Below are 24,108 nucleotides of genomic sequence, written 5' to 3' on the forward strand. Positions count from 1 at the left end.
GGCATATATCTCAGTAGTCAAAGCAATAGCAACCTTTAATAATAAAAGAGAATTCTTTGGTCATAATATATAGATGTTATACAATACGTTTTGTTCAACATACTTGTAGATAACCGAGATTTTCAATGTAGCAGAACTAAAGGACGCGTGCGCTATTGGGTTCAAGTGTAATGATCCGTAACGGAATATTCGCGAATAGTTGCGTTTGCGCAGGTGTTAAACCAAATAGCTACAAGTATTATTATGAATAGGTGTTAATTGATACAATATGATTCGTTATTTTGAAAATAAATTGTTTTCTAGAAATATCAAATTGATAAACTTATATCTTATTATCAATAGGTATTAATTGATACTGCTTACCAAATGAATAGAGCTTTCTGGTAACTTCAAATTAATCACTGCTTCGTAGTAAGTAGGTATTTTTAAAAACCAAGAAAATTAATCAGCTTTATTAAATAAAATAAAAATTACTTAAATTCTTACATGATATAACCAGACTAATTTATTTTTAAAAAATCAAAGGTTTTTAGGTCTGGGCCTCAGATTTCTGTCGCTATTTTATTATCATTTGTTAATCTAATATGCAAGTAGGTGATCAGCCTTCTGTGCCTGACGCACGCCTTCAAGTTTTCGGATCTGAGGCAAGCCGGTTACCTCGTGATGTTTCCTTCACCGTTCGAGCTAATGTAAAATGCGTACAAAGAAAGAAAGTCCATTGATGCACAGCCGGGGATCTAACCTACGACCTCAGGGATGAAATAGTTGCACGCTGAAGCCACTAGGCCAAGACTGTAATACTTTAACAGATTATATGGTTTAAAAGAAAACGTGTTATAATATTATAGTTAAAATATTGCGTTTCTTATTTCGAAATTATGCGTGCCTCTTTTATTATTATTTTTCGATCCATATTTTCACGTACATATAAAAATTCTAAATAATTATGTAATAGTGAAATACGATAAGTAATACAAAACTTATAGTTACATTTCGCTTCCTATTGTCGGTCAGACAGTATCACGTTTGTTATTTAATAAGTTTATTTTTATTAAAGGTATTGATTACGAATAAATTGAGATCCTTTTCGATGTGGGAAACATACTTTTTTATAGATCTGTTTCCAACATTATATACTGATAAAGTGTTATTAAAGTTATTAAATTCTGTCTCACATTTAACAGATTTCTTGTTACGATGTTTTCCCCGAAAATTAAACCTAAACGGACAGTAACCCGATTTATTTTTATATTATAAGAACTCATAAACAATTATTGTGTTACTCATACTTTTAATATGTATTATAAAATACGTGTATATTTCTATAGAACATCGGAAATTAAGTTACGAGTGCGAGAAGTTGCAGGCGTTTTAACGTTTTATTTAAATACATACATACTCATTCAAGATTATAACATTAAGTTAAGATGAAACTATGCGTACATTTCTACTTTCAATATAAGAAAGTCGAATAATTGGAGATAAATATTAGCATTTGATTGGGTCATTACATGATCACCAAGTTTCACTAACACAACAAAATAAATACCATGGTACTTTCAAAATATAAATCACGATATTCCACAAGCTGGGTGAAACCATATTTATCATTGTTCCGTTAAGTTATGCGCTACCAGCATGCCGGGCACTACCAAGATTTGTGCTGTACATAAGCATAATTCTATCACCGGTTTTAGTCAATCGTACTACCGAAACCGAATTTCCCAAACAAGTGTCATTAGCGTAAATTCTTTATTCTTAATCTTTGACGTCATGCATGGATGACTGTGGCAAATCATATATGGAAACGCATGATAAGCGTGAAATAATCAAAATTTCATAGCGCGTCAGCAGGTCGTCAGTTACTCGCGTATTGTATTTACAAATGTATTAGTCAATGTCATATTTTATCGCTTTAGCATAACACAACGACTGTACTTAAATCTAAGTTTTTCAAGGATTCCGGAAGATCGACACCAGAAAACCGGTAACACATATTAAACTACTAAAGAAAGATATTGGGTCACTCAGTCAGTGGATGTGTTTTTATTAAAAAAACTCACAAGCCTTCGGTTTTACCGTATCAATACCGGTTTTCAATCAAGCGATATTTATATCTGCTACAATTTCAAGTATATAATTCAAGTTGGGAGTGTCTGACGAATTTGTGTTGCCACCGTATCGTTAATATGTTGGGAAAGTGAGCTTTATGGTGAAGTGGTTTACCAAAGCCAATAAATTTATATGTAGTACACATATAAATTTATTGGCTTACATACATAATCTAGGATAGCAACAGGAGGTTAAAGAAAAAAGCATAATTTCAAGATCTCTTAAAATCATAAGATAGAAATCTTATCTACTAAAAATAACTTGTCGCCTGATTTAGGTTATTGTTTAAAAGATAAAATTTATTAAGTACGTTTAGGACCCTGTTTATATTGTTAAAGTTTAATTAATTAAAAGACACGATGTCTTCGTTCTAAGATACTTCCTACTAATAATAATAAAATTCAAGTCATTTAAATAAATACTGCTTTTGCGCATGTTTGACGTCTCACGTAGATCAAATAAAGGCCTGCAAATTATTTACAGACGTAAACATAAAATTATAACAAGTATGCTAACGTGGAATAATTTGATTTGTATTGTTTCATGAATTTTGTACTAACAGGTGACCTTACTCATTGTCAAATGGGTTTTCTGACATGTTGCTAGGCCACAGATCACACAGAGAGAACTGTCAAATGTTTTTTTAGGTAAAAAGCAGCGCGCTATGACTTGCCCATGTATATCGTTATGATATTTCTGGAGGAGTCGCCAGGGCCCGGCGGGAGACTGGTCAAAGTGCAAACCCACCAGATTTAGGTAAATTAATAAAGCAAATTTCTAGAAAAGGGGAATACTAAACACTCCCCTGTAGATAAGATTCTCAGCTACGTAAGTAGATCGCATGGATATGGTTGGCTTACAGGGGTACCTAAATACATAATATAATAATGCAAAAATATTGTCATTTACTAAAGTGTGTGTTAGTAATCTTAATACGTAATATGTATATATCAATTTATATTTTTTTAAATTTTTTATAAGATACTGTATCTATGATAAAAAATTGTTAGCATAATATTTTGCACGCCACGCACGCAATACATAAATTGCTCTTGAATAAGACGGTTATTTTTCAAACTAAATCAGGCCTAGAAATGTTTGATATGCATTCATTTCTTCTGACGAATTTAATTATATTTCTTTTATAAATCTGTAGACTTTTGACAAGAGCCGAGTAATACTAAAAAGAGTATTTGAAAATAAAAAATAATATTATAAAAGGAAATGGTTGAATAAATTGAACAATGGGCGTTGTTTGCCGTTTATGAAAATGAACTGAAATGTGTCACAGCTATCTTTGTTATGAAAAACTCGGTCAGTCCAGAGGTCAGAAAACCTCAACGAAACACAGGCGTAATTTCGAAATTGTGTTACTCATTCTCTGGACACCTCATTCTTACAGCATAGTGAGCACATCGGTAAAATTTCCTTTGAACCAAAATTGGCTCACTCTAACGTTAACTGTTATAAGTATGCAATTTTTATTGAGTTTGATCTCGGTCTATTAATATACATTTTTTTAGCACGATTGAAAAATTACGATTGCGATCACAATAAAACGCATCCTAGCGTTAACATGCGCCGGAGTCGCTCAAGGTTCATTACGTAAGGGTTATTGGCCCATTGACACATTCATAATTTAATTAAAGAATGAGTTCGATCACCTGCCATCATAGTACAACGGTTTATTTTTATATGAATAAATTAATTTAATATTAAAAAGATATAAAGATCAATAAATATGAGTACAAACTTGCACACTATGCGTGTTTATTGCACTTGGCAATGAAACGTAGAATATGTTGCGCACGCGCACCAAAACACATCAATTTTACTACATTTAGTGACAGCCGCTTTGGACTGCTGCCTTGATAATAATAATAGTGGTGTAAATATGACCTTTGTTAAAACTGATTAAACCTTGCCCTGTATTTATTTTCAGCCTAGATACTCTTTTGTGAAGAGGTAAATGCGCGTGCTTAAAGAGATGGCCTACATAATTCTCGATATCGACAATTATACACGCCGATAAATAACAAAAACGATATCAGTCATACGTTTCACTCGTTATCACTTTCTGGCAAACTTAAACACACATTACCATTATTTAGAGAGATAGCTTCTAATTAGATTATAAGATAAATAATATAATCAGTCAAGGTTTCGATAATAGAATTCAATAATTATTTTGTCTAATCTGCGTGGTATTCCCACAATAAAATTATTATCTATTCTTAAAATCATTATATATATTTTTCTTAGAAATTTATATGTGAACGTTAAATTTCTTGCTTTTTTATTCCTCAACAGGTCACAGTAAACTGTTGCTGAATAGCTGTTGTCCCTTCGTCTCAGTAAACCAAACAGTTGCCCCTAGTATTTTGCAAGTCTGCCTCTACCAAAATTTCAATAGAATCTATCATGATGTAAGATGCGCTCTTCGTGAATATAGTTTGATATTGATTAGATAAACACTCGTTGTCTGAGTTGGTATGACGTTACAACATCGTGTCCACACAAAAATTCGCCACGTGGTGCAAAATATACATGGAAATATTGACGTCAGTATGACGCTGTAGAATAATTACACTATTAATTATTCATGTCTGTGATAATTAAACGAGTTCAGATCGTTCACCGTTATGTACTTTCGTTGCTTTGCGTTATAATTATCTTTCTCTCTCATGATGAGATAGTCCTTTTCCCAAAGTTTTTTATGCCATGAAAGCCTTTCTAAAATTATTATACCGAAGTATGTACATCATTTTTAATACAAACAATTTGAATTGTTAACATAAGAAACTTAAATTAAATTACTAGAAAATTGTTAACGAAAAACTGAAATTCAAATTCCAAATAATTTTAATAAATCTTTGAATCCCCCTCCCCCCTAACTATAGAATTCCTGTGGGCCCTATGTTAGGAAACACTGCCATAGACCTAATTATCAAATGGCCGTTGTAAGGATCTGTTAAGAGGCGAGTATTTCTCATCGCCAATTCGACTGAAGAATAGTTTTAAAGTTATTTTAACTACCTGATTGCCGTGAAGAATAAGGTAAAATAGCGAAATATTGAACGTCTCTCAGAATAAGATTCGAGAATGCGGGAATAAAATTATAAAAATAAGTAATTACATGACAACAATGTCAGGATCCTGGCTTAACGTTTATTATGTGGATTTTACATAGAGTAAATAGGTGATAAAATTTTGTTGTTGTGTAACATAGTTATATCATTAATTTTCTGAAGACAACATATCCTAGATCAATAGATATGAAAGTATTATATAAATCTGCATACAATGTAGTCCGAACAGCATGTACACTTTTAAATAGCCTTTTGTTAAGCTTCAAGCCTAAAGCTAGTGTTTGCGTAATAGATGACAGGGATCAATCACTTACAATCAGTGAAAGCTTCGATCATAGGCTATCAGGGTGTTGATATTTGAGTTTACATACTTTGATTAAAGAAGCGCGACGCGTAGCTCTTTGACATTGGTAAATGTTGTCTCTCCCACATATTGCTGTTATTAAAACAATGACTCTGTCTTATGTCATTTCACATTTGACAGTTGACGATTAATGAATACAATTTTTGCCAAAGAGCCAAACACTTTTTTATTTTTTTAGAATAGGTGGGAAAATGAGCCTACGGAACGACAGGAGCAGGAGGAGACCTCCAAAAAGGACAGTTATCTCCATGGTCCATGGTCATCCATTTTAGAGAGTGCGTTGCCGACGTTCGAAGAAGAGCATAGTCTTTTTTAAACAATTGAGTGTCTTATCTCGCAGGAAAGACCCCCGGGAGTAGATCACAGGTAAATTTCATACCATCTACTTTATTGAAGTTCGAAAACCGATACTCCATGCTTTTTGCCTTAGGTTGATTGATAAAGCCGATAGTTTTTTGGTCGAGTCAATAGCCGGTCGTAAACGAAAGGGAAAGAAATCTGTAATTATAATAACAGACATGTAGTTATTATAGGCGTTGGAATTACTATTGATTAGACAATCTAGATTATTTATAAGCGAGAGAAATCTGTACTTTAAGCTTCGCTGAACCGATATCGTATTAAAACTAAATTGTCAGAAGACAGAATGAACGTCTAACCTATTTACCCATTGGGATTTTTACACTAAATTTGCCGTATTGGCGTTATTATGAAGACATACTCGTTAACTTGTACTCCTCAGATTTGCATTGACATATTAGAAATAGAAACTTATGTTTTTACATTACAAATGAAACTATAAATGATTGTCAGTCAGTGGCATGAGGATATTTATTATTAACGCTTATTAACAAGCAAAACTATTCAGCAATAAAAACCTAAGTACTAAACTTTCACCGTTAGCTTATCGCGAGTGCAAATTGTTCACCTGAAAAGAGAAAGTTTTAGGCACTTGCCAGATTCATAAATATTTGCGGCTAATTTGACAATCAATGGACACAGTTCATATAACAAACAGTTTTGAAACTTGTAGCATTTTAACGTATATAAGACGTTGACTAAGTTAGCTTTTACGTTAAAATGTCTCATTCATTCCGATTTGAAAGACACAGTGTTCTCTGATCTCTTCGCAATATTATCTGGAAATTTAATATTATTAAGACCTTTGAAAGCATCCGTTTTGTTGGACTATGTAGACAAGATGCCAAAGGTTACGAAGCGGCAGTAAATGGTTGCAGTTTTATTACGTTTTACCGCAAAAATAATTTCATATGCTATCTTCCCAACTTACAAGAATTTAAAGATTCAAGCCTATGCAATCAAAATATTGACTTCCAGAACATAGATCATTTATCATTCTAACGATATATCACATTACATGGGTCGTTAAATATAATCGATTCTTATTCGATTATTGATAGCGTAACAGTATTCCGTAAATCTCTGAAGTCTGCACCGACATCTGACCGTCGTTCATATATTTATGCGCATAACAAATAATTCGCATTATGTATGCATTTGTCAATCAATGTCTGTTTTGAATGTTTACTCGCATGGGAAAGTTTGTCAATTAGCTATTCTATTAAGTAAGTTTATAGCTTTATCATGATCAATAAGCATTTTATTGAACGATAAAATTGTTGACTTCTTGTGAATGGATAACTTCTATGTGTAAAAGATACCATTCAAATATGTTAACGTAATAATTATAATTTACTAGTTAATTTATTTTAAAAACAATATTTTAACGATAAATAAAATACTAATAAATAATTAATCTATAAAAAATACATACCAACTCAAGAAACAATAACGAAAAGGTATATAATGCATTATAGAGATTTTTCGACTTGGTTCACGGCTTCATCAAATCTCTGCCAGTCAACTCTTTACGTATTTCGCTCATTGCTCTACGAACAGTTCGTGTTCGTTGTATATACATATTTAATGTTCGCCAAAAGCGATAGAAATTGGCTTCGCGTAAGACAGCAATTGACTTTCCTCACCTTTTTTAGCCTCGCTATTTTTAATAATAAAAGCAGCCAGCAAATCATATAATATATATTATTTGCTTTGATAGATAGAAGATAAATGATATCAGTTAGAAGTTGGAAGTATATCTACACTGGTGGTATGTCACGCCCTAAATGTCCGTTTACTATCCTCGTCGATAAGAAGACACATTGCATAACCTAAGTACTTGGCTCATAGACATATTCAAAAAAATATGCTCACATTAAAATCGATAAAATAATTGTAAATGTGTTATATTTAACAATATAGAATTGTGACAAATCTGGTAAAGTGACGTAAGCGAATTGCTGAAACAAAATGTTTGGTATATTTTATTTCAGAAATTCTCATCGTGTAAGAACAATATTATCGAACGATACCATAGAAATTACGATCTGTCGAACAGGACCAATATTCTAACGCCGTTAAAGACTCAATCAGCGTCGTGGAAAGCATAAAGAGACCGTAAATCAGATGTTATTGTTTTCCATAAACAGACTAACAAGTACTAGGTCCTAGCGACGTCTCACCGTTTCACGTAACTATAGAAACTCGAAGACAATTCGATTAATAACATAATTAACTCGGGTAATAAGGGAAGACATCGTGTAAAACAAACTAAAATTATACACATAATTATTCATAATATAGATATTTTATTAAACTTGTTTGAGATTGCATGGATATTAATGTCGATAATATCCTAAAAAAAATAGCAAACGTTTCAATAATTTCTCAATAAACGGATATTAAATAAGCATAACCAATAACTGAATTAACATTTCCAACTCTGGTACCTCTCACGCGACACTATTTACCTGACATTGGCTCGTTTATTTCAAAGACGATGTTTATTAATTAGCCTCATTACAGTCCGCTAAAGGAAACGAACACGCTACCAACATTCACAATAATGCTTACATTTACTCTTGAATAATAACCATGCATTAGCGCAAACGAGAATAGCCGCTAGGCAACGGTCATTCCGTCTAGAATTCCATAAATAACGCACCGTTAAAATGCGTCGGCGCGTGTATCGAGATTTACAATCGTAGCAGTTATCGTTTCACTTTCGAAGTCGTGTTAAAATCGACAAACATGTGGGAGTCGGTCGTAAGGTCCAGACGGCAAGGGCGCTTTCCCTGCTAATAAATATACTATTGATTTCGAATAATATAACTGTTCGGATTGTTTATGCGGCCGCATTAGATTTAAGATCGGCTGTTAAATTTTAATAGGCTCGCCCAGGGAGATTTAATGGTGCAATCGGTTTTGCTGACGATGTGATAGAGCCCGCACTTAGAAAGTTGGTTTTCATGCGCTTTGTATTAATATCTTATTGAAAGTCGCACCTAGCTGTCATATTTCAATGCGAATACTGGAAACACGGTTTATAGCGTTATTTATAGATGTCGCAGCCAATAAGTAAAATAATCGTTGATGGAGAGATAAGAACGCGATTGACCTGTCACGTTTGTATATTTCTAGAAACTATTGGCAGGAAACAAGCATCATTTATCGTTAACATGAAATCTATACTGTTAGGACTTTTAACTAACTACTGAGTGGAGATTAATAAGTTTGCTGATTTTGGGTTTGGATATACAAACAATCAAATAACTACAGCGAAGGGACTTCTCATATTAGGTCGTAAAAACCGATAGTCGTCACAGCCGATGACGTTGTTATTAAGTACCTAATACATACTTTTACCAGCCGGACCGAAACGATGTCGTCGTAAAGGGTATTACCAATGGCACTACAACCTTGTAGGTCTGTGGCTCAGATTGATTTATCTGTTTTGTGATCATTTGTTATTCTAATAGGTAAGTAGGCCTTTTTGTTTGTCACACGCTACGCACTATTTTAGTCTGAAGCATGTTTGTGTCCTGACTGTGTACGAGCGAGGACAGATTCCATTGGTACATAGCCAGAGATCCAGTCTACGTCTAACCTCAGCAATAAGAATCGCACCTTGTAATCACTAAACGACAGTATTGTGTAAAGTGTACGGTGTTCAGGACTTAAACTGACCATATTTAAAATCTGTCAAAATTCAATTACCGAAGAGGTCATCGGAAACATCATGTAGCGAAGATCACCAGCCATTTTTATTGTTTCCAATTCATTATTCATAAAAACTCACGGAAATAGTTTACCTAATACCAGATATGGAGCGACTACTTTCTCGTCAACACCCATGTGATAGCCGTACCGAGCGTAAGTGTAACATTGCACATTAGGTAACAAAGTCTGACAAACGTCCATTTTTCACAGACGTCAATACTTTTGCCTTTAAAATTACATGTGTTAAGTTAAAAACTTAAGGAAATGATACTGTAATCTATCCTTGTTTATTTTAACGTAGCGAAGAAACATATATGTCGTCTTTATTTTATTAATGTATAGATTACAATATAGGCTAAAAAAGTAGTTAACATTGTATATCTATACATGACAGTGCGCTACAATCATTCTAGTTACCAGTTAGTCGCTTCCGTTCTCATTCTAGCATATATCTTGTATGGAAAAGAAATATATTTATACCATAGTAATTAAATAGCAATATCAACAATGTATAGATGAAAACTATTATATATGATCCGCCCTTGTAAGATCTAAATGATATTAAAATATTTTGACTTTCCCTTATGTAATACCTACATCCCTTGTCAATATTGTCCTACATATGGCGCAAATATTAACGCTATCTATTGGCATGAAACTGGTACATGCAGTATTCTCTGATTTAAAAAAATACTACTTTCTAAAGAAAGTTTTCAAAATTGGTTTACTTACAATTTTACGGAAAATTTGTATCTTTATCATAATTTTACAAACTAAAAATCGATTCTAATTAGTTACATAAATTATAATATCATTAAAAGTATTTCTATGTACAATTCAGCATTATCTGGAAAGCTCGTATCGGATACATTGGCAGGTACATAGACAGAAAGCTAGATTAATATATTGTTAGATAGGAACAATCCCACGCGATTGTATTCTAATACGATTCTGAACGGTGAAACGGCTCAGCCAAAAATGGAAGCTCTTACAGACTTTCGCAGTTTAAACGGAAGTTCCATCATGATATTTTCATTTGTAACAATAAACAAATGTTAAATTCGCATAGGAGCGTCAAGTTCCTATGCGAATGACTTTTCTAATTACTTTTTTTTTCTTAAACCCCCTCCCCCTATACCCAATAGTAAAACGTTTCGTTACCACCCAGTTATTACACCTTAAAGTTGTCATTTATATAGTGTAAAGTATTTAAAAGTCGAAAATAATATTAACAGTAACGCATAACTCAATCCCCGCCCCGCATCGTAATGTTTTACCCAAACCATTACGATACGAAACGCTTCCTTTGACGAAGGACTAGCTGCTGTTTGCCCATTGATAGGGATTAAATATGTGACTTTAGGCTCATTTATATTTAGCACTAAACAGCATTTAGGCTTTTTGTATTATGATATCATATTACATCACCATAAACTTAATTTGTAAGGTTTAAATTGCAGCCTCTGTTCATGATAATTTAAAAACACTGCGGAAACATTAATGCGATATAATAAAATATTTTCTCAATGTGTCTAAGGTTATCAGCAACAATGCTGCAAAAACTTGTATCTGCAACTGAAACTGCTTTCCCGTAACAGACACCAGTTGGTCCGAGCTTAATTATCTACTAATACTTTACTATAGATTCTCGATATGTTTAATGAAATTTTACGTAATATTGCATCTTAGAAAATAAAACACTTTTTATGTATAATGGTGCATCGCCTTACAAATTTTTTGTTGCCGTTTCCGCTTTTTAAGTTGGTAATTCCATGGAGTGCTATGCTTCCCATTGTAGTCACAATTCGAACTCTAATAACCAAGACTTTAGTGTCTAGTTATATATACATTTTCCGACTAATAAAATCAGCTTTAATCCGTTACAACTGTCTCTTCATCAGATCGCAAGCAAAATAGAAAGTTAGGAATGTGCACTTCCGATAGTATAAGACTCAATTAGTTATTAAAATATAAACTTACATTCTCTTTAGATTAATATACCTGACATTCAGCAATTTTTACTTACAGAAGAATATAGATCAATTAATTGATCCTTACGAAAAATAATTTACCAGGCCACAACTCATAAGTCCAGCTAGAATGTGGAAGGCATATTTTGACGGACAAAATAATATAAAGAGGTTTTAGTACACGTAATTTAATATCAATAAATGTCACTTCTTCAGCAACATTTAATAACAATAGAATATAAATAGGTATTTAATTGAATGTTATGATAAATTCTTTTCAAGATCACAACAAAAAGGTCAAAGCTATAATTTTGCAAAACATTTCGACGGACATAAAATGTATGTAGAAGTTTCAACTCGTAAACTATGTACATCCTTTGAATAACAATGAAAACCTCCTATTAGGTAGGTCTGTGGCATTTCAAGAAATAGTCTAAGAAAATATATTTTAAATGCTCTCTATTAACTACAAGAATATGTTATCGCTGAATAGACTTATTTACATTTCTTTCTATTATGAAATAATAAAAATGATACATTACTTTTAACATAATAAATGCTTAACTAAACAAATATGAATTTATAACTGATTGACCTTGCTTCGTCATAATTATAGCGAACAGTACAAAAACTACTAACAATACTCAATAAAATATTACCAAGGGCGAATTAAAGTTTATTAACTTATAAACAACATTAACTATGTACACAAGTCAATACTACTTTAAACTTTGAACAGTGTTAAATGAAGAGATTTAGTACTCTTCTTTTACTGAATCTTTTAAGTGTTTTTTCTAAGTCGGTCTTTGAACTAGAAACAAGACAACTCGTAAAGTAACTCACGCGATTCTCACGCAGACCAATAGTAACGGTATAGTATCTAAGTTCAGGCAGACAGTGAATGACCGATTGCGAAGGCGATACCTTTTACAAATGCCACAGAAAGTGACAACATGCGAACTGGCTGTTCATAACGAGCCGTTATGACCAATGATAAAGACGTGTTATAATTTTAATGGGACCTGTAATTTATATAGGCACAATATTTCTAAAATATAGCTGTAAAGGCATAAACATGCATAACGGCATCATATTTATTCTTTCTTATATAGACATTCCATTTGTAACATTCAATTTAGTCAAACGCGTAAAAAAATATTTCACTGATTTATGCATATATGTATTTCTTAATAATATGTATGTATGTTTAGCTCGCTCACGCTTTGACTTTAAAATAAAAATGTGTCAAATATCAGCTTATCCGCAGCATTCAAATCATTCGTTGAATACATTTAAACCTTCAATATTGTGAGCGTGGTCACAATACATTTTCAAGCTCTCCTAATAACCCCAAAGTACCGTTTCCCCACATCTCACTGTTTATCTTCGTCTTGTTAAAACTTAATTGCAACGACCAACAAATCACTTCCATTCCGTAAGCACCTTTAGTCACCTACGCGTCTATTTCTAAAAGCTATTTAAATTGGCCCAGGGCGGCTCGTAACGATGCTGATAACCCCCTGCGCATTGTTGATTGCAACTTCCGCGCGAGGACATCGAATTATCTTATTTTAATTGCGGCTTATATAACAATTGGATTTATAGCTAGTGCAATTAAAGATTAAAAAGGAACCCCTTTCTATGCAATACGTTCCTCAACGTAACTTCGTACAATTTCCGTCCGTGATTCTTAAATCCGGTCTAGATAACGTATCGAAATTAGATTAAAATAAATATATGCTATAAATTATCTGTTACGTTATATTTACGCTTAAAAGTTTTAAAATATGAAAAAATAGATTCCTTTGAGATTTGTTCGTTGTTGATATGTTAATCCGATGATATATATTATATATATAGAAATGCAAAAGCGTGATCGCCCGAAACCAACATCTAAATAACCACAAGTATTGATAACAATAATTGTATAAATGCTGGAATATCAATTCCATGCATATTTATAGGATATACATAATACCACTAATAGAAATGAGACTTTGGTCGGTAGTACTTGCCAGCCGCCAGATATTAATACCTATCAAAATCAATTAAAACCTATTATTTTGTTTCATAGTGGAATGCGTACATGTAAATGTTACTTTTAAGATTTATGGAATACCTATATGAAAATATCTCCGTGTGTATAATTGGGCACTAAAAAAGATGCACCTATTGTATACACCTAAAGTTAACACCAATTACAGATGGAACAGCTGTATGGTTAGGGCGGCGAATAAGTTTAGCTGTTTAACTTGCGATATTGACCTATTAAGTGTGGCGTCGGCAAGGAGAGCTATAACATCTGAGCTCCTTAATGGAAAAAATAGTGAATAGATAGAATAAATACTTACTAGATTACTATATAGAATAAGTACTATATCTAAAGATTTATTAATGGCGTAAATAGAATATTATATTTAGTAAGTAAGTCGTAATTTAGTAAGTAACGACGTCTCCATAACTTTTAGAAAGTATGAAACTCTTAAAAGAAATATCACTAAAAATATTAGAAATCTGTAAAAATTCTGTACAAATCAAGTAGTGAGTAGATTGAACATATCGTACAAAAAAAATATTACACAGTGTTTAAATAAAAGTAAACTATAACTTGTGCTAAATTTTGACAGTACTTTCGATCTCAACTATAATTGCTCATGGCCGATGTTTTACTCTAACAAAAAACTCAATAGTAACACGCCCATAAAAATGAAAGTAAAAACAATGTTTCAAGGAATATACTAATGGTAACATAAAATAAATCACAAAAACTCGGTTATAGTAACGAACATAATATTTTTTTGTCTTGCCTCAAGTTAAAAAGTTTGCAAAGTTTAAACTTATTTTATTTAGTAAAAAGTAGACAGTCTATAAATACTAGACTATAAATAAATAATAACCAGACTGTGCAGAAGGTGTTGTGGTATTAGCAATGGTGAAGACGTGTTACGGTATTTCGCGATGACAGACGTGCTCATATAACATTTTAAAAGTAAATATTTTGAATGAAAATTTAACAACTATCAGTATAACGTAAATGCGTCATTGAGTAAGGATTAGCCTTAGTTCAGCTGACCTACTAGTTTTTTGTATGTCGTTAATATGATCGTAAAAAATAGGGTCATACGTAAAAATAACAGTACACATATTGATAACGTTCACTATATATATTAAAATATTTTCAAAAATATTGGCAGTATATCAAACAAAAATGTAATTTTATCATTTCATACTTACATTTTATATATTTACAAATATAAAACATCTCATAACTTATCTAGCAAGAATCTTTTAAGTTTTGGTTAACATTAATATGTTCAAACATTATTTTCTATTCATAACTAAAGTTGATTCAGAAGAAATTACAAATTCATTTGGATATACATAGTCTCATATTTTATATTAAAAATTAAAATGTAATTATTTTTTCATCTCGAAGTTCCATACTTTTACATATTGATTATGGGATCATGTTAATTAACAAATTTAGCTATATATACTTTGAGTTTATTCAGTGTCATACCCAACATGAGTAAATGATATTTAATAATCTATATTATTACAAATCTTTATGATATAACTTATTGAATATGAAATACTATAACTTTAGTTTAAAATATTACATACCCATCAGTTGTCACCGAGTTCACTGACACAGTGTCAGGAAAAATCATCTTTTTGTCATCTTCTCCTGTCTCTTGATTTTCTGGCTCATGAAAGTTCTGTGTGGTGTCAGAAGACTCAGGAGGGTCAGGTTGAGATGATGCAATAACATGGTTTTTTTTACTAACATTATGGAGTCCTGATAAATCAACCTTTTGGTCTACGTTTTCAATTTGAAGGGCTTCGGAAACTACCAATAGGAATAGAGCACAACTGTAACATAGAAAAGTTTTTATAAGTCACGTAAAATTTAATTCGTAAAATGGTACTTCTATTGATCTACTTCATCTTACCTAGAAAGCACCGAAATTGTCAATAACGACGTGTAAATTATGCATAGCCCACCCTTCATCGTAGTATAACTAAAATATTCTCATTCCAGTTCATTTTGTGTAAGTTTTACATTGAACACATAGCGACTATAAAATTAATTTAAACGGACACTATTCACAGCACAAACACATTATTATATCGACTTAAATCACTTATCTTTATGCTTTGTCATACACGGTAACTTAAAACATTCAAAATGAGTCCGAATTATAAAAATGGTAAAATTGAAGAGAAGAACAAAAATCGCGATCCAACATTTTTTTCACGAATGAATTTGACATGACAGCTGTTAGGAAATTCCGAGTTTTTTGTCATTTTCTTTTGTTCAAATTCTTTTATTGGCATAGGTGATTGGATAAAAAAATAGTTTTCTAAACAGTGTTCAAGAATTAACCAATAAGATTCAAACATTTAGTATACAGTTTAAATAATGATTGGTGTATTTATTTCAAAACGTTCCATTACATGCCATAATGGTTATATAAAAATACAGATATTATTTATGCTAATTTAAATATTTGTACCTATTTACCAAATAAAAAATATGGTTTTTAATATATTAAATGAAATGTTACATTTCTTTTATAAATATTCTAAAAAGTATTAAAATTATAACCGAGAAGTGCCCGCTGACAATTAACATACAAGATACAATTTACAACCGTCAACCGCCTTATTTTACAAGCAGTCGTGTCATAACTGATATACACAAAATTTCAATATTCCGGTCTTTAGAATTCTAGTATTTACATAAAATGGAAGCTCTATTTACCTTGCCGTTTAGTGTGCTTGAAATTCCTAACATAAAGATTAAAAAACCATCATGGCTCCAAGCGCCATCAGCTATGACAACGTTTTCCTTAGTTCTTCTCTCGTATTTTCTTGTAACGGGAGGTTAGTTCGCGGTTTGGGTTTCTTATCAGACATAAGTATTAATATTTTAAAACATTTTTCAATTTATTCATTTGCAGGAATAATTTATGATGTTATTGTGGAGCCACCCAGTGTTGGTTCGACGACGGATGAACATGGGCACAGTAGGCCAGTAGCTTTTATGCCAAATAGAGTTAACGGTCAATATATTATGGAAGGCTTGGCATCGAGTTTCCTCTTCTCACTTGGTGGACTTGGATTTATTATTCTGGATCGCACTCACAACCCTACAACACCTAAATTAAACAGAATTCTTCTTATATCTGTTGCCTTCCTTTGTATTCTTGTCTCATTCTTTACAACATGGATCTTTATGAGAATGAAGCTTCCAGGATACTTACAGAACTAGTAATAATATTAAAAATAGACTTGTTTAAGATTGAAATGTATCAATTTTTATTTTAATAAATTTTTTTATACAGAAGTGTGACTATTAATAATATTGTGATACAACTAACAATTATTGAATTATATTATTCATTGAAAATTTTTGTTTTTAATTATATTTTAATTTCTTAAATATATTAATGGAAGCAAAAGTTGTTTTCTATAAATAATAAAATGTTCTAATAACTACAATAGGAAGACAATAATTATAATGACTCTAGATTTCCCAATTGGAAAGTTTACAGTGTATAATTTGGGTATTTAATAATTCTAACACATAATTATAATATTACTATTCATATGAGATTCATAAATGTAATAATAACAAATGTGTTAATCTTCTTATATTACAGCCGAATCCGGAAGGAACTGAAATTAAATTAATTAAAAATTATCTGCAAGTAGTCTAAACAAGAACTGAAGGTGAGAATTTAATACAATAGCTGATTTAGCACAATTATAATTCAATAGTTATTTTAGATGCTCACCATCCTAGAATTTTAACATTATATTCTAAAAGTTTGCAGTGCTTAAGAAAATGATAATAATAATTTTGTGAAGTGAAAATATCTGACTGTAAATATGCTGTGAATACAATGGAGATGGTAAAATATTATGCATACTTACTGGGAGAAATCTGAACTCTTATCTATAATATGCTCAAACTCAGCAAATGAAAGAGCTCCATCATCATCTAAATCAGCTTCTTGTAGTACATTCTGGATCAATGCCTGAATTTCAGATTCACTGAGTTTCAGTTCTACTCCACACAGCCGTTCAACCACCTCACTGAGATCAGACACACCAATCATGTCATCGCCATCAAAATCTAAACATATTAGATCCATTATAGTTGACACATTTAATCTATAAAGCACAGATTAAATTATGCTTATAGGTAACTAAAGAATAATTCAACAACACATTACATAAACAATTCATGTCAACAAAAAAATATTTATATTTTTTTTACTTTATTCTTTTCATATCCTTTTAAATTTTTAGTACCAGAGCAAAATAACAATAAACATATTTACCAAAAATCCTAAATGCATGTTCCGCTTTCACAGATTTTGGTGCATTCTGACTGAATACAGACATCATGTCCAGAAAGTCTTCAAAAGTACAGTCACCATCATTACTTGAGCTGAACACCTTACAAATTCTGTCTCTAAATGGGTTCACCCGCAATTCTGGATACTGTAGAATTTTAGCCATTGGAAGCTTTGCATTCTTGTTATGTCCTACTTTTTCGGGTGCCAATTCTTTAAACTTTTGATGAGCACTATAATAATATTATAGATACATATTTTAAAATGTTAACATACAAATGCAAGCTGCCATCTTATGTCTATACTTACTATAAAACTTCGGATTTAGTGAAATAAGTAAGATCCTGAAAATATTTATAATATATGAATTAATATCAATTATAAACAGAGCGGGTATTAGTGAGTTATGTTTTTTACGAACACCTTATTAAATAGATACCTCATAATCTTGAAGTTCTTCTTCCGTAAATTGGCTTCTTCCTTGACCCATTGCAACCCACACAATGCAGAAAATATAAGTATTAATAATATCTTAAATGTAAAACCAAAATCCTATCTGTATTATACAATTCAATTATAATGTTAATAAATTAAATAACTGAGTACACTCAGTACTTGGTTGTTAAATCGTAAATGAAACCTAATCACAGAAATGAATGTAAATAAACAATATTGAATTTATATCAGTCTGAATGGCATAGACTGTGCAATGAGTTACTGTACCACAGAATTATGTCTCAACTCGCAGAGTTTTCATGCCGTCAAATGTCATTAACCAATACCAAATAAAGATTGGCAAATTACATCAACTCACAAAAATCAAACTGAGCTAGAGCCAAAAAAAACAAAATTAGCGCGGGAACGAATAATTCTTACATTATATTGTAATACCAAACATTAATTTAATAGTGGTAAGACTTATAAATATCACATCAATCAGGGATTATCTTTAAATATAGAGCCTTTTTTGTAGGGGCCATAAGGAATCAGTTCACATAAAGCTTGCTCGTTATTTTCGCAGGAAGTTGTCCGCCAAGTATGCTGCTTTGTGAGAATTACGCAATTATGATAACGATTTCTTTTTGGATGTCCCGGAGCCCAGGCGCGGTAGGTATTACAATCGAGACCGTTCCCTGATATAAAAAAACCAAGTATAATACTAACGGAAATGTATAAGGATTAAAACGAAGAAGAAGAAAGAAGTTTCTAAATGTTAATAACATCTTACCATTTACCTCAATAAATCTTTTCTCGTGGTTCTTTTTTAAGCCAACAAACGCAGTGGTTACTCCCGCCCCAGTTAGGAATTGCGCAAGAGCATCTGTTCTTTGTTCGCTGGTCACATCAGCTAATGTACTACTCATATTCTTGCACTTATTGTTTGCATTTGTATAGTTTAATTTGCGAGACAGAAGGTAGAACATGCCTATACTTGGTACGCAAGTTGCATTAACGTTAGCTAAAACAGATGAGATTCTTATAAATATTATAATCTTCGTTTCAAAACACATGCACACTGCTAAGGTTAGAGTCACGCCTTGTATATTTTCTCAAGTTTTGAATAAACTTAAAAAATGATACTTATTACAAAAATGGGATACTTTGTATAATGTCCTCTATAACCTCCTTACAGTATACCTACGTCAAATTACCAATAACTCTGTAGATAGATTATGTTCCTGTGTGGTTTTAACTTAATCTCTCTATTAAATAGCTTAAAGCGAACTTACGTATGGGCTTAGCATAGAGACTATAATAATCGTATCTTGTGTCATTATTCAGTGAGAGTCCACCTTCAGCTTCGGAACATTTGAGCACTTCACACGGGTATTCCGGCTTCGAGCGGTTCCATGTTGGGCTAAAATTTAAGGCCAACGCCTTTTTTTCAATGCCAAGTCTCTTACAACTTGTAAGAGAAGAGTACTTGGCTTTTGCGGCGATGCCAAGTGTAGATCTGTGGCACGGTTCAATTAAATGATACTTTGGTACACTTGTGGCGGTTGAGCATCTTGAATTAGCATTGATTGATGTTATGAGGGATATAAAAAGTATTTTAAACATCGATATCGTTTGTTAATGCTGGCACAGATAAATCGATTAGTATTGTATTAGATATGATTTATTTAGTCTTGTAGATAAGGTTTCGCGGTACTTAATACTATCAAAGTATTTATATTATGTTCATAGTATTAAAAGACCTACTGGACAGAAACGACTGACTGTTATTTAAATGAAGGCTGAGTTTATATTCATGAAAACAAATCTAATTGCTTGTATCGGAAATGTCTATCAAATATGACACTGTAATCACAGTAATTCGTTTTCTAAATTTACTTTCAACAGACCACCAGGGTAGGGAAAGTTAACTGGCATTGTATTTTGATACGATTCAGAGTTATGAATTTAGTAGGTAGGTAAGATCTTGGTATTGCAACTACATAAGGCAAAACTATTATTTTTAAAACTGAATAATCAAGTTACAATTCCTACTAGTATATAAAAAACTAGCAACGGAACATATAAAAAACTTACAAAAGCTATAAAATATAGCGTCTTTATTTTAAAGTTTATGCTTTTTAAAATTAAATTGAATACTTAAAATAAGCTTTAACTGAATTATTCCATTATTTTATTTTAACTATCAATCTGATATATTATATTCAAACTGTGTCCTTGATGTCCTGATAACCCTCTGACACTTTTTATGTCCATAGGTACAGGAAGTAATTTCTTAATATCACGTGAGACTGATGCCCGTATACCACATGTTCTATACAAAAAATGATAATTGAATGATATTCTGAATTTTATTTGTTCTATTTTAGTTACAAGACTCCGGTTTCCAGCAACGGGTTAATTTTAGTCGCCTTTTCTTTAAATATTTTTCTTAAATTCCAAAACAAAACTAACTAAAAACACCCACGTATATTTTGCTGCGATTATCGTAATGAAAAGTAATAAATTTCGACACTTTACTCGACTCTCCGATGGGTATAAAACCAATTTCTGGTCTGTGTGCAAATAGGTAGATGAGTTTCTTATTTTTAGGAGATAGTTACTAATGAATTTATAATAATTATATAAAACATAATCATAAAAAGTTTATATAAGTTCTACAAATTGTAACTGACCGATATATTATTTTTAACAATAGTGTCAATAATGTCAAAAATCTAGGACTATCGGTTTTAGTATTAATGTCAAACATTTGGAAATGCATTTTAATTCTATTGCAAATAATTTACATTAATAAGACATTTATTTAACAATATGGGCTGTTTTTATTCTAGGCGAATTATCGAGGTAAGTTTATTAAGCAAGACTTACTTTAATAGTTACTTTTACTTCACTAATGTGGTTATTTTGGTAATACAACACACGATGGCTAGGAATATGATTTTTCGAACGTAATTATTTCATCATGTTTTTGTTTCTCCAAAGAAAATGTTTCTTCTAGACTTGAGTTCAAACCTTACATTTTCATTAAAATTTTGGTATGGTTTAAAAAGTTAAAAACATATTAATATAATGTAGAAGGGCGTTAGGTGACACAGAATTTAAGTTAAATTTTCTATAGGGATAACCGATTTAGTCTCCAAACATTATAATGATTAAGAATTTTTATGGTAGTATATTTGAAAGTTGTGGAATAATGATAAACTCTTATTCGCAAATCAAATTTGTGTCCGTAAAAATTAATTGTATAAATCTAAATATTAATTAAATACGCTAAGATTTGCTAAAAATATTCAGAATTCGCTTACGATTTTGTACACTAGGATGACCTGGTCTATGACATGTCTCCAATCAGACATTTGCCAGTGATATTTGTGAACGGTGTCCCTGGTGCTGGCAACCAGACAGTTGCTGAAACAATAGCCAGTATCACCGGGTATATGATGATAAGGCCTGGAGAGCTGATCAGGGAAGAAGCTGTAAAGGACACTGCACGGGGGCGAATGGTCTCTGATAAGTTACAGGCACAAGAAGACATTTCAGAGGTAAGGTTTTTTTCGCAAAGCCGATGAGTATTAATCGCAAGGTGTATTTAGAAATTTATTTTATTCCCGTTTTAACATAATACAATAGACCAGCTATTTCATTTATTTATTTATTTTGTTGAGATCAGGCAAGATTTATTAATACTATATTTCTCAAAGTTATTATCTTTATAAATTGACGATGATATCATAGAATAAAATAATTTAATAATAATAATAATAATATTACTACTTACAAATTAATTCTACTGTTTACTTGTACACAAGCTACTAAAAATAATAACCCAAGAGAGGTCAACATCTCAAAAAATATTTGAGGATCTATTTATAAGGGTTCGTAGGAGCCCTTCGAATAACCATCATCTGATGTATACTAAAATAGATGCTACAATCTGTGTCACAAAATATCATATATATAATAAAATATTTACTATTTCAAGCTTCATATCACTAATTCTTACAGCAAGTAACCGTGGATTTGATAAAAGAAACGATGCTTCTAAATCAAGATGCAAAGGGTTATATTCTAGTGGGCTTCCCCAGAAATCCTAGGATGTCGAGCATTTTCAATAGGCAAGTCAAGTGGCCCGAGAAAATTGTTGCTTTGGAGGTTGACAATGAGGTATAGTATTAAACTTAAATAATTTTCTCTACCAGATTCTACTCTACGAGTTACACACTCGTAAGATGTTTGCCCGCTTATAAAACAAGCGTATTAAGAAATTATACTCTAAATGAAGCAAGAGTAGATATATTGTAGCTATCTAAAAATAAATAATTCTTACCGTTTTGTGTCTTCCAAAACATATTTGACTAAAAAAAGAAGTATGCATATTAAAGTGCAGGTTAATGTTTATGGTATATATATATATATATATCAAAATCGTTTGAGCAGTTACGACCGGAAATAAGAAAGAACCACCAGGTTTTTTGAAATCATATTAAAGGATAATTTGACGTTAACAGAGGTATCACAGTACCTTGTTCCTGTCGGGTGATGTTGCCACTAACATTATAAAAGGATTTATTAGAACGTACGATCATAGTCGTCTGAGAACGTAACGATTTTCTACATTTCTAGTTGGCAGCAGCAAGACTTCAAAGCAAGCTATCAGAGTTGGGCCGACCGGAGTCGGAAATCAATGCAGCAAGACAAATTGTGAAACAAGCCGCGCATAAAGTGAAGAATGTTCACAAACGATTCGGTGGACATGTAGTTACGGTAGTCAGATTCTCTTTACTACATACTTTAGGGGCTAAAACTCAGTATGGATTATGACCCACTGTTAAATTCATAAAACATTTTCACTGATATTTTTTTTAATGGCTTTAATTTGCCCCAACTGGGCACAAGGTACTTCGCCAGTGTCGTGTAGATGGAGAAAACTATTAAATTTTATTTCTCTCTTTACTTTCTCGACCTACGTAACGTCAATGTCAATGAATTATTTTACGTTACCGTTTTAACGTCTTACAGGCGTTAAAAATTTGCAGTCTTCAAGAGCTTTTCAGCTCTTGAAGCCTGCAAATTACTACAACAAACTAATTACTTTTTAACGGCCTCCGTTTATTTGTCATATCTTCATTATTATTTATCTATTTTTTCTCCCATAGCTTGACAGTAGCGGGAATCCAAAAGCTTTAGCGAACACATTAAAAGAAATTCTCTCGGACACGATAGAGAAGGCACAGAAAAACCAAGCTCCCACTACAGCATCAGCACCCGCCTTGATGACCAGTCCAGACTTGGAGACGGAAGTAGAAATAGCCACGTGATTTTATAGTTGTATTTATTAAACGTTTTCATCTATTTTGTTAGTTTTTTTTAAAGTATTATTTTACTGGTAATTAAATTTTACATTTATACAAAAAGATACACGTTGATTTGATATTCGAAAATGCAAGCGTCCTCAGTAAGGAAAATTATATGTTGAGGAAGCCACTGTCTTCACTCCCATTTATTCGGCGCATTTAACATATCATGTTTATAAATTTTGAAATGTAAAGATAAAAAAAATATTCCATACTCTTAAAGAAACTCGTTTAATATAACTTTTACCGGATTAGTAGACGTTAGCGAAACCGGTATAATTTTTGCGAGAAAACGTATTAATAAAATAGTTGTAT

The 24,108-nt window shown here is 31.9% G+C and overlaps 5 protein-coding genes across 5 annotated transcripts in view; 2 read left to right on the top strand and 3 right to left on the bottom strand.

Moving 5' to 3' along the window:
- The window catches only part of LOC111004483, a 34,564-nt gene extending 18,661 nt beyond the window's left edge, over window positions 1–15,903 (bottom strand). Inside the window, exons 1-2 of the mRNA XM_022275526.2 lie at window positions 15,569–15,903; window positions 15,240–15,488 (exon numbers count right to left, since the gene is read on the bottom strand). Coding sequence (XP_022131218.2) covers window positions 15,240–15,488; window positions 15,569–15,627 — 308 coding nt within the window. The 5' untranslated portion in view covers window positions 15,628–15,903. The remainder of the gene's footprint in view (window positions 1–15,239; window positions 15,489–15,568) is intronic.
- Window positions 15,904–16,272: 369 nt separating this feature from the next.
- On the top strand, window positions 16,273–16,965 carry LOC110991274 (oligosaccharyltransferase complex subunit ostc-A). Its single transcript, XM_022256588.2, has 2 exons — window positions 16,273–16,502; window positions 16,580–16,965. The coding sequence occupies exons 1-2, from the start codon at window positions 16,364–16,366 to the stop codon at window positions 16,888–16,890; spliced, it is 450 nt and encodes a 149-aa protein (XP_022112280.1). The 5' UTR covers window positions 16,273–16,363; the 3' UTR covers window positions 16,891–16,965.
- Window positions 16,966–17,073: 108 nt separating this feature from the next.
- LOC110991284 (calcium and integrin-binding protein 1) lies at window positions 17,074–18,619 on the bottom strand. The gene is made up of 5 exons (XM_022256598.2): window positions 18,420–18,619; window positions 18,290–18,324; window positions 17,966–18,213; window positions 17,556–17,757; window positions 17,074–17,297 (listed from the first exon to the last, which is right to left on the bottom strand). The coding sequence occupies exons 1-5, from the start codon at window positions 18,468–18,470 to the stop codon at window positions 17,276–17,278; spliced, it is 558 nt and encodes a 185-aa protein (XP_022112290.1). The 5' UTR covers window positions 18,471–18,619; the 3' UTR covers window positions 17,074–17,275.
- A 165-nt stretch (window positions 18,620–18,784) lies between these two features.
- On the bottom strand, window positions 18,785–20,145 carry LOC111004468. Its single transcript, XM_022275507.2, has 3 exons — window positions 19,711–20,145; window positions 19,209–19,439; window positions 18,785–19,113 (listed from the first exon to the last, which is right to left on the bottom strand). The coding sequence occupies exons 1-3, from the start codon at window positions 20,039–20,041 to the stop codon at window positions 18,917–18,919; spliced, it is 759 nt and encodes a 252-aa protein (XP_022131199.2). The 5' UTR covers window positions 20,042–20,145; the 3' UTR covers window positions 18,785–18,916.
- Window positions 20,146–21,172: 1,027 nt separating this feature from the next.
- Window positions 21,173–23,757, top strand: LOC110991307 (adenylate kinase isoenzyme 1-like). The gene is made up of 5 exons (XM_022256628.2): window positions 21,173–21,283; window positions 21,760–21,981; window positions 22,445–22,603; window positions 23,063–23,203; window positions 23,596–23,757. Exons 1-5 carry the CDS (start codon window positions 21,251–21,253, stop codon window positions 23,755–23,757), a joined length of 717 nt encoding a protein of 238 aa, XP_022112320.1. The 5' UTR covers window positions 21,173–21,250.
- The last annotated feature ends 351 nt before the right edge of the window (window positions 23,758–24,108 follow it).

This window comes from Pieris rapae, chromosome 10 (genome assembly GCF_905147795.1).
Source record: "Pieris rapae chromosome 10, ilPieRapa1.1, whole genome shotgun sequence".
Classification (NCBI taxonomy): Eukaryota; Metazoa; Arthropoda; class Insecta; order Lepidoptera; family Pieridae; genus Pieris; species Pieris rapae.

Bases quoted from the DNA above. Each gene is read 5' to 3' on its own strand.
- LOC110991307 (XM_022256628.2), top strand. From the start codon at position 21,251: ATGGGCTGTTTTTATTCTAGGCGAATTATCGAG. The intron at 22,604-23,062 runs GTATAGTATTAA...CTACATTTCTAG, and splicing joins CTTTGGAGGTTGACAATGAG to TTGGCAGCAGCAAGACTTCA. The intron at 23,204-23,595 runs GTAGTCAGATTC...TTTCTCCCATAG, and splicing joins TCGGTGGACATGTAGTTACG to CTTGACAGTAGCGGGAATCC.
- LOC111004468 (XM_022275507.2), bottom strand. From the start codon at position 20,041: ATGTTTAAAATACTTTTTATATCCCTCATAACATCAATCAATGCTAAT. The intron at 19,440-19,710 runs GTAAGTTCGCTT...CATCTGTTTTAG, and splicing joins TCTCTATGCTAAGCCCATAC to CTAACGTTAATGCAACTTGC. The intron at 19,114-19,208 runs GTAAGATGTTAT...TTTTTATATCAG, and splicing joins AAGATTTATTGAGGTAAATG to GGAACGGTCTCGATTGTAAT.
- LOC110991284 (XM_022256598.2), bottom strand. From the start codon at position 18,470: ATGGGTCAAGGAAGAAGCCAATTTACGGAAGAAGAACTTCAAGATTAT. The intron at 17,758-17,965 runs GTAAATATGTTT...TAATATGTTTAG, and splicing joins ACATGCATTTAGGATTTTTG to ATTTTGATGGCGATGACATG. The intron at 17,298-17,555 runs GTAAGTATGCAT...ATTTAATTTCAG, and splicing joins AAGAGTTCAGATTTCTCCCA to TTCCTTCCGGATTCGGCTGT.
- LOC110991274 (XM_022256588.2), top strand. From the start codon at position 16,364: ATGGAAGCTCTATTTACCTTGCCGTTTAGTGTGCTTGAAATTCCTAAC. The intron at 16,503-16,579 runs GTTAGTTCGCGG...ATTCATTTGCAG, and splicing joins GTATTTTCTTGTAACGGGAG to GAATAATTTATGATGTTATT.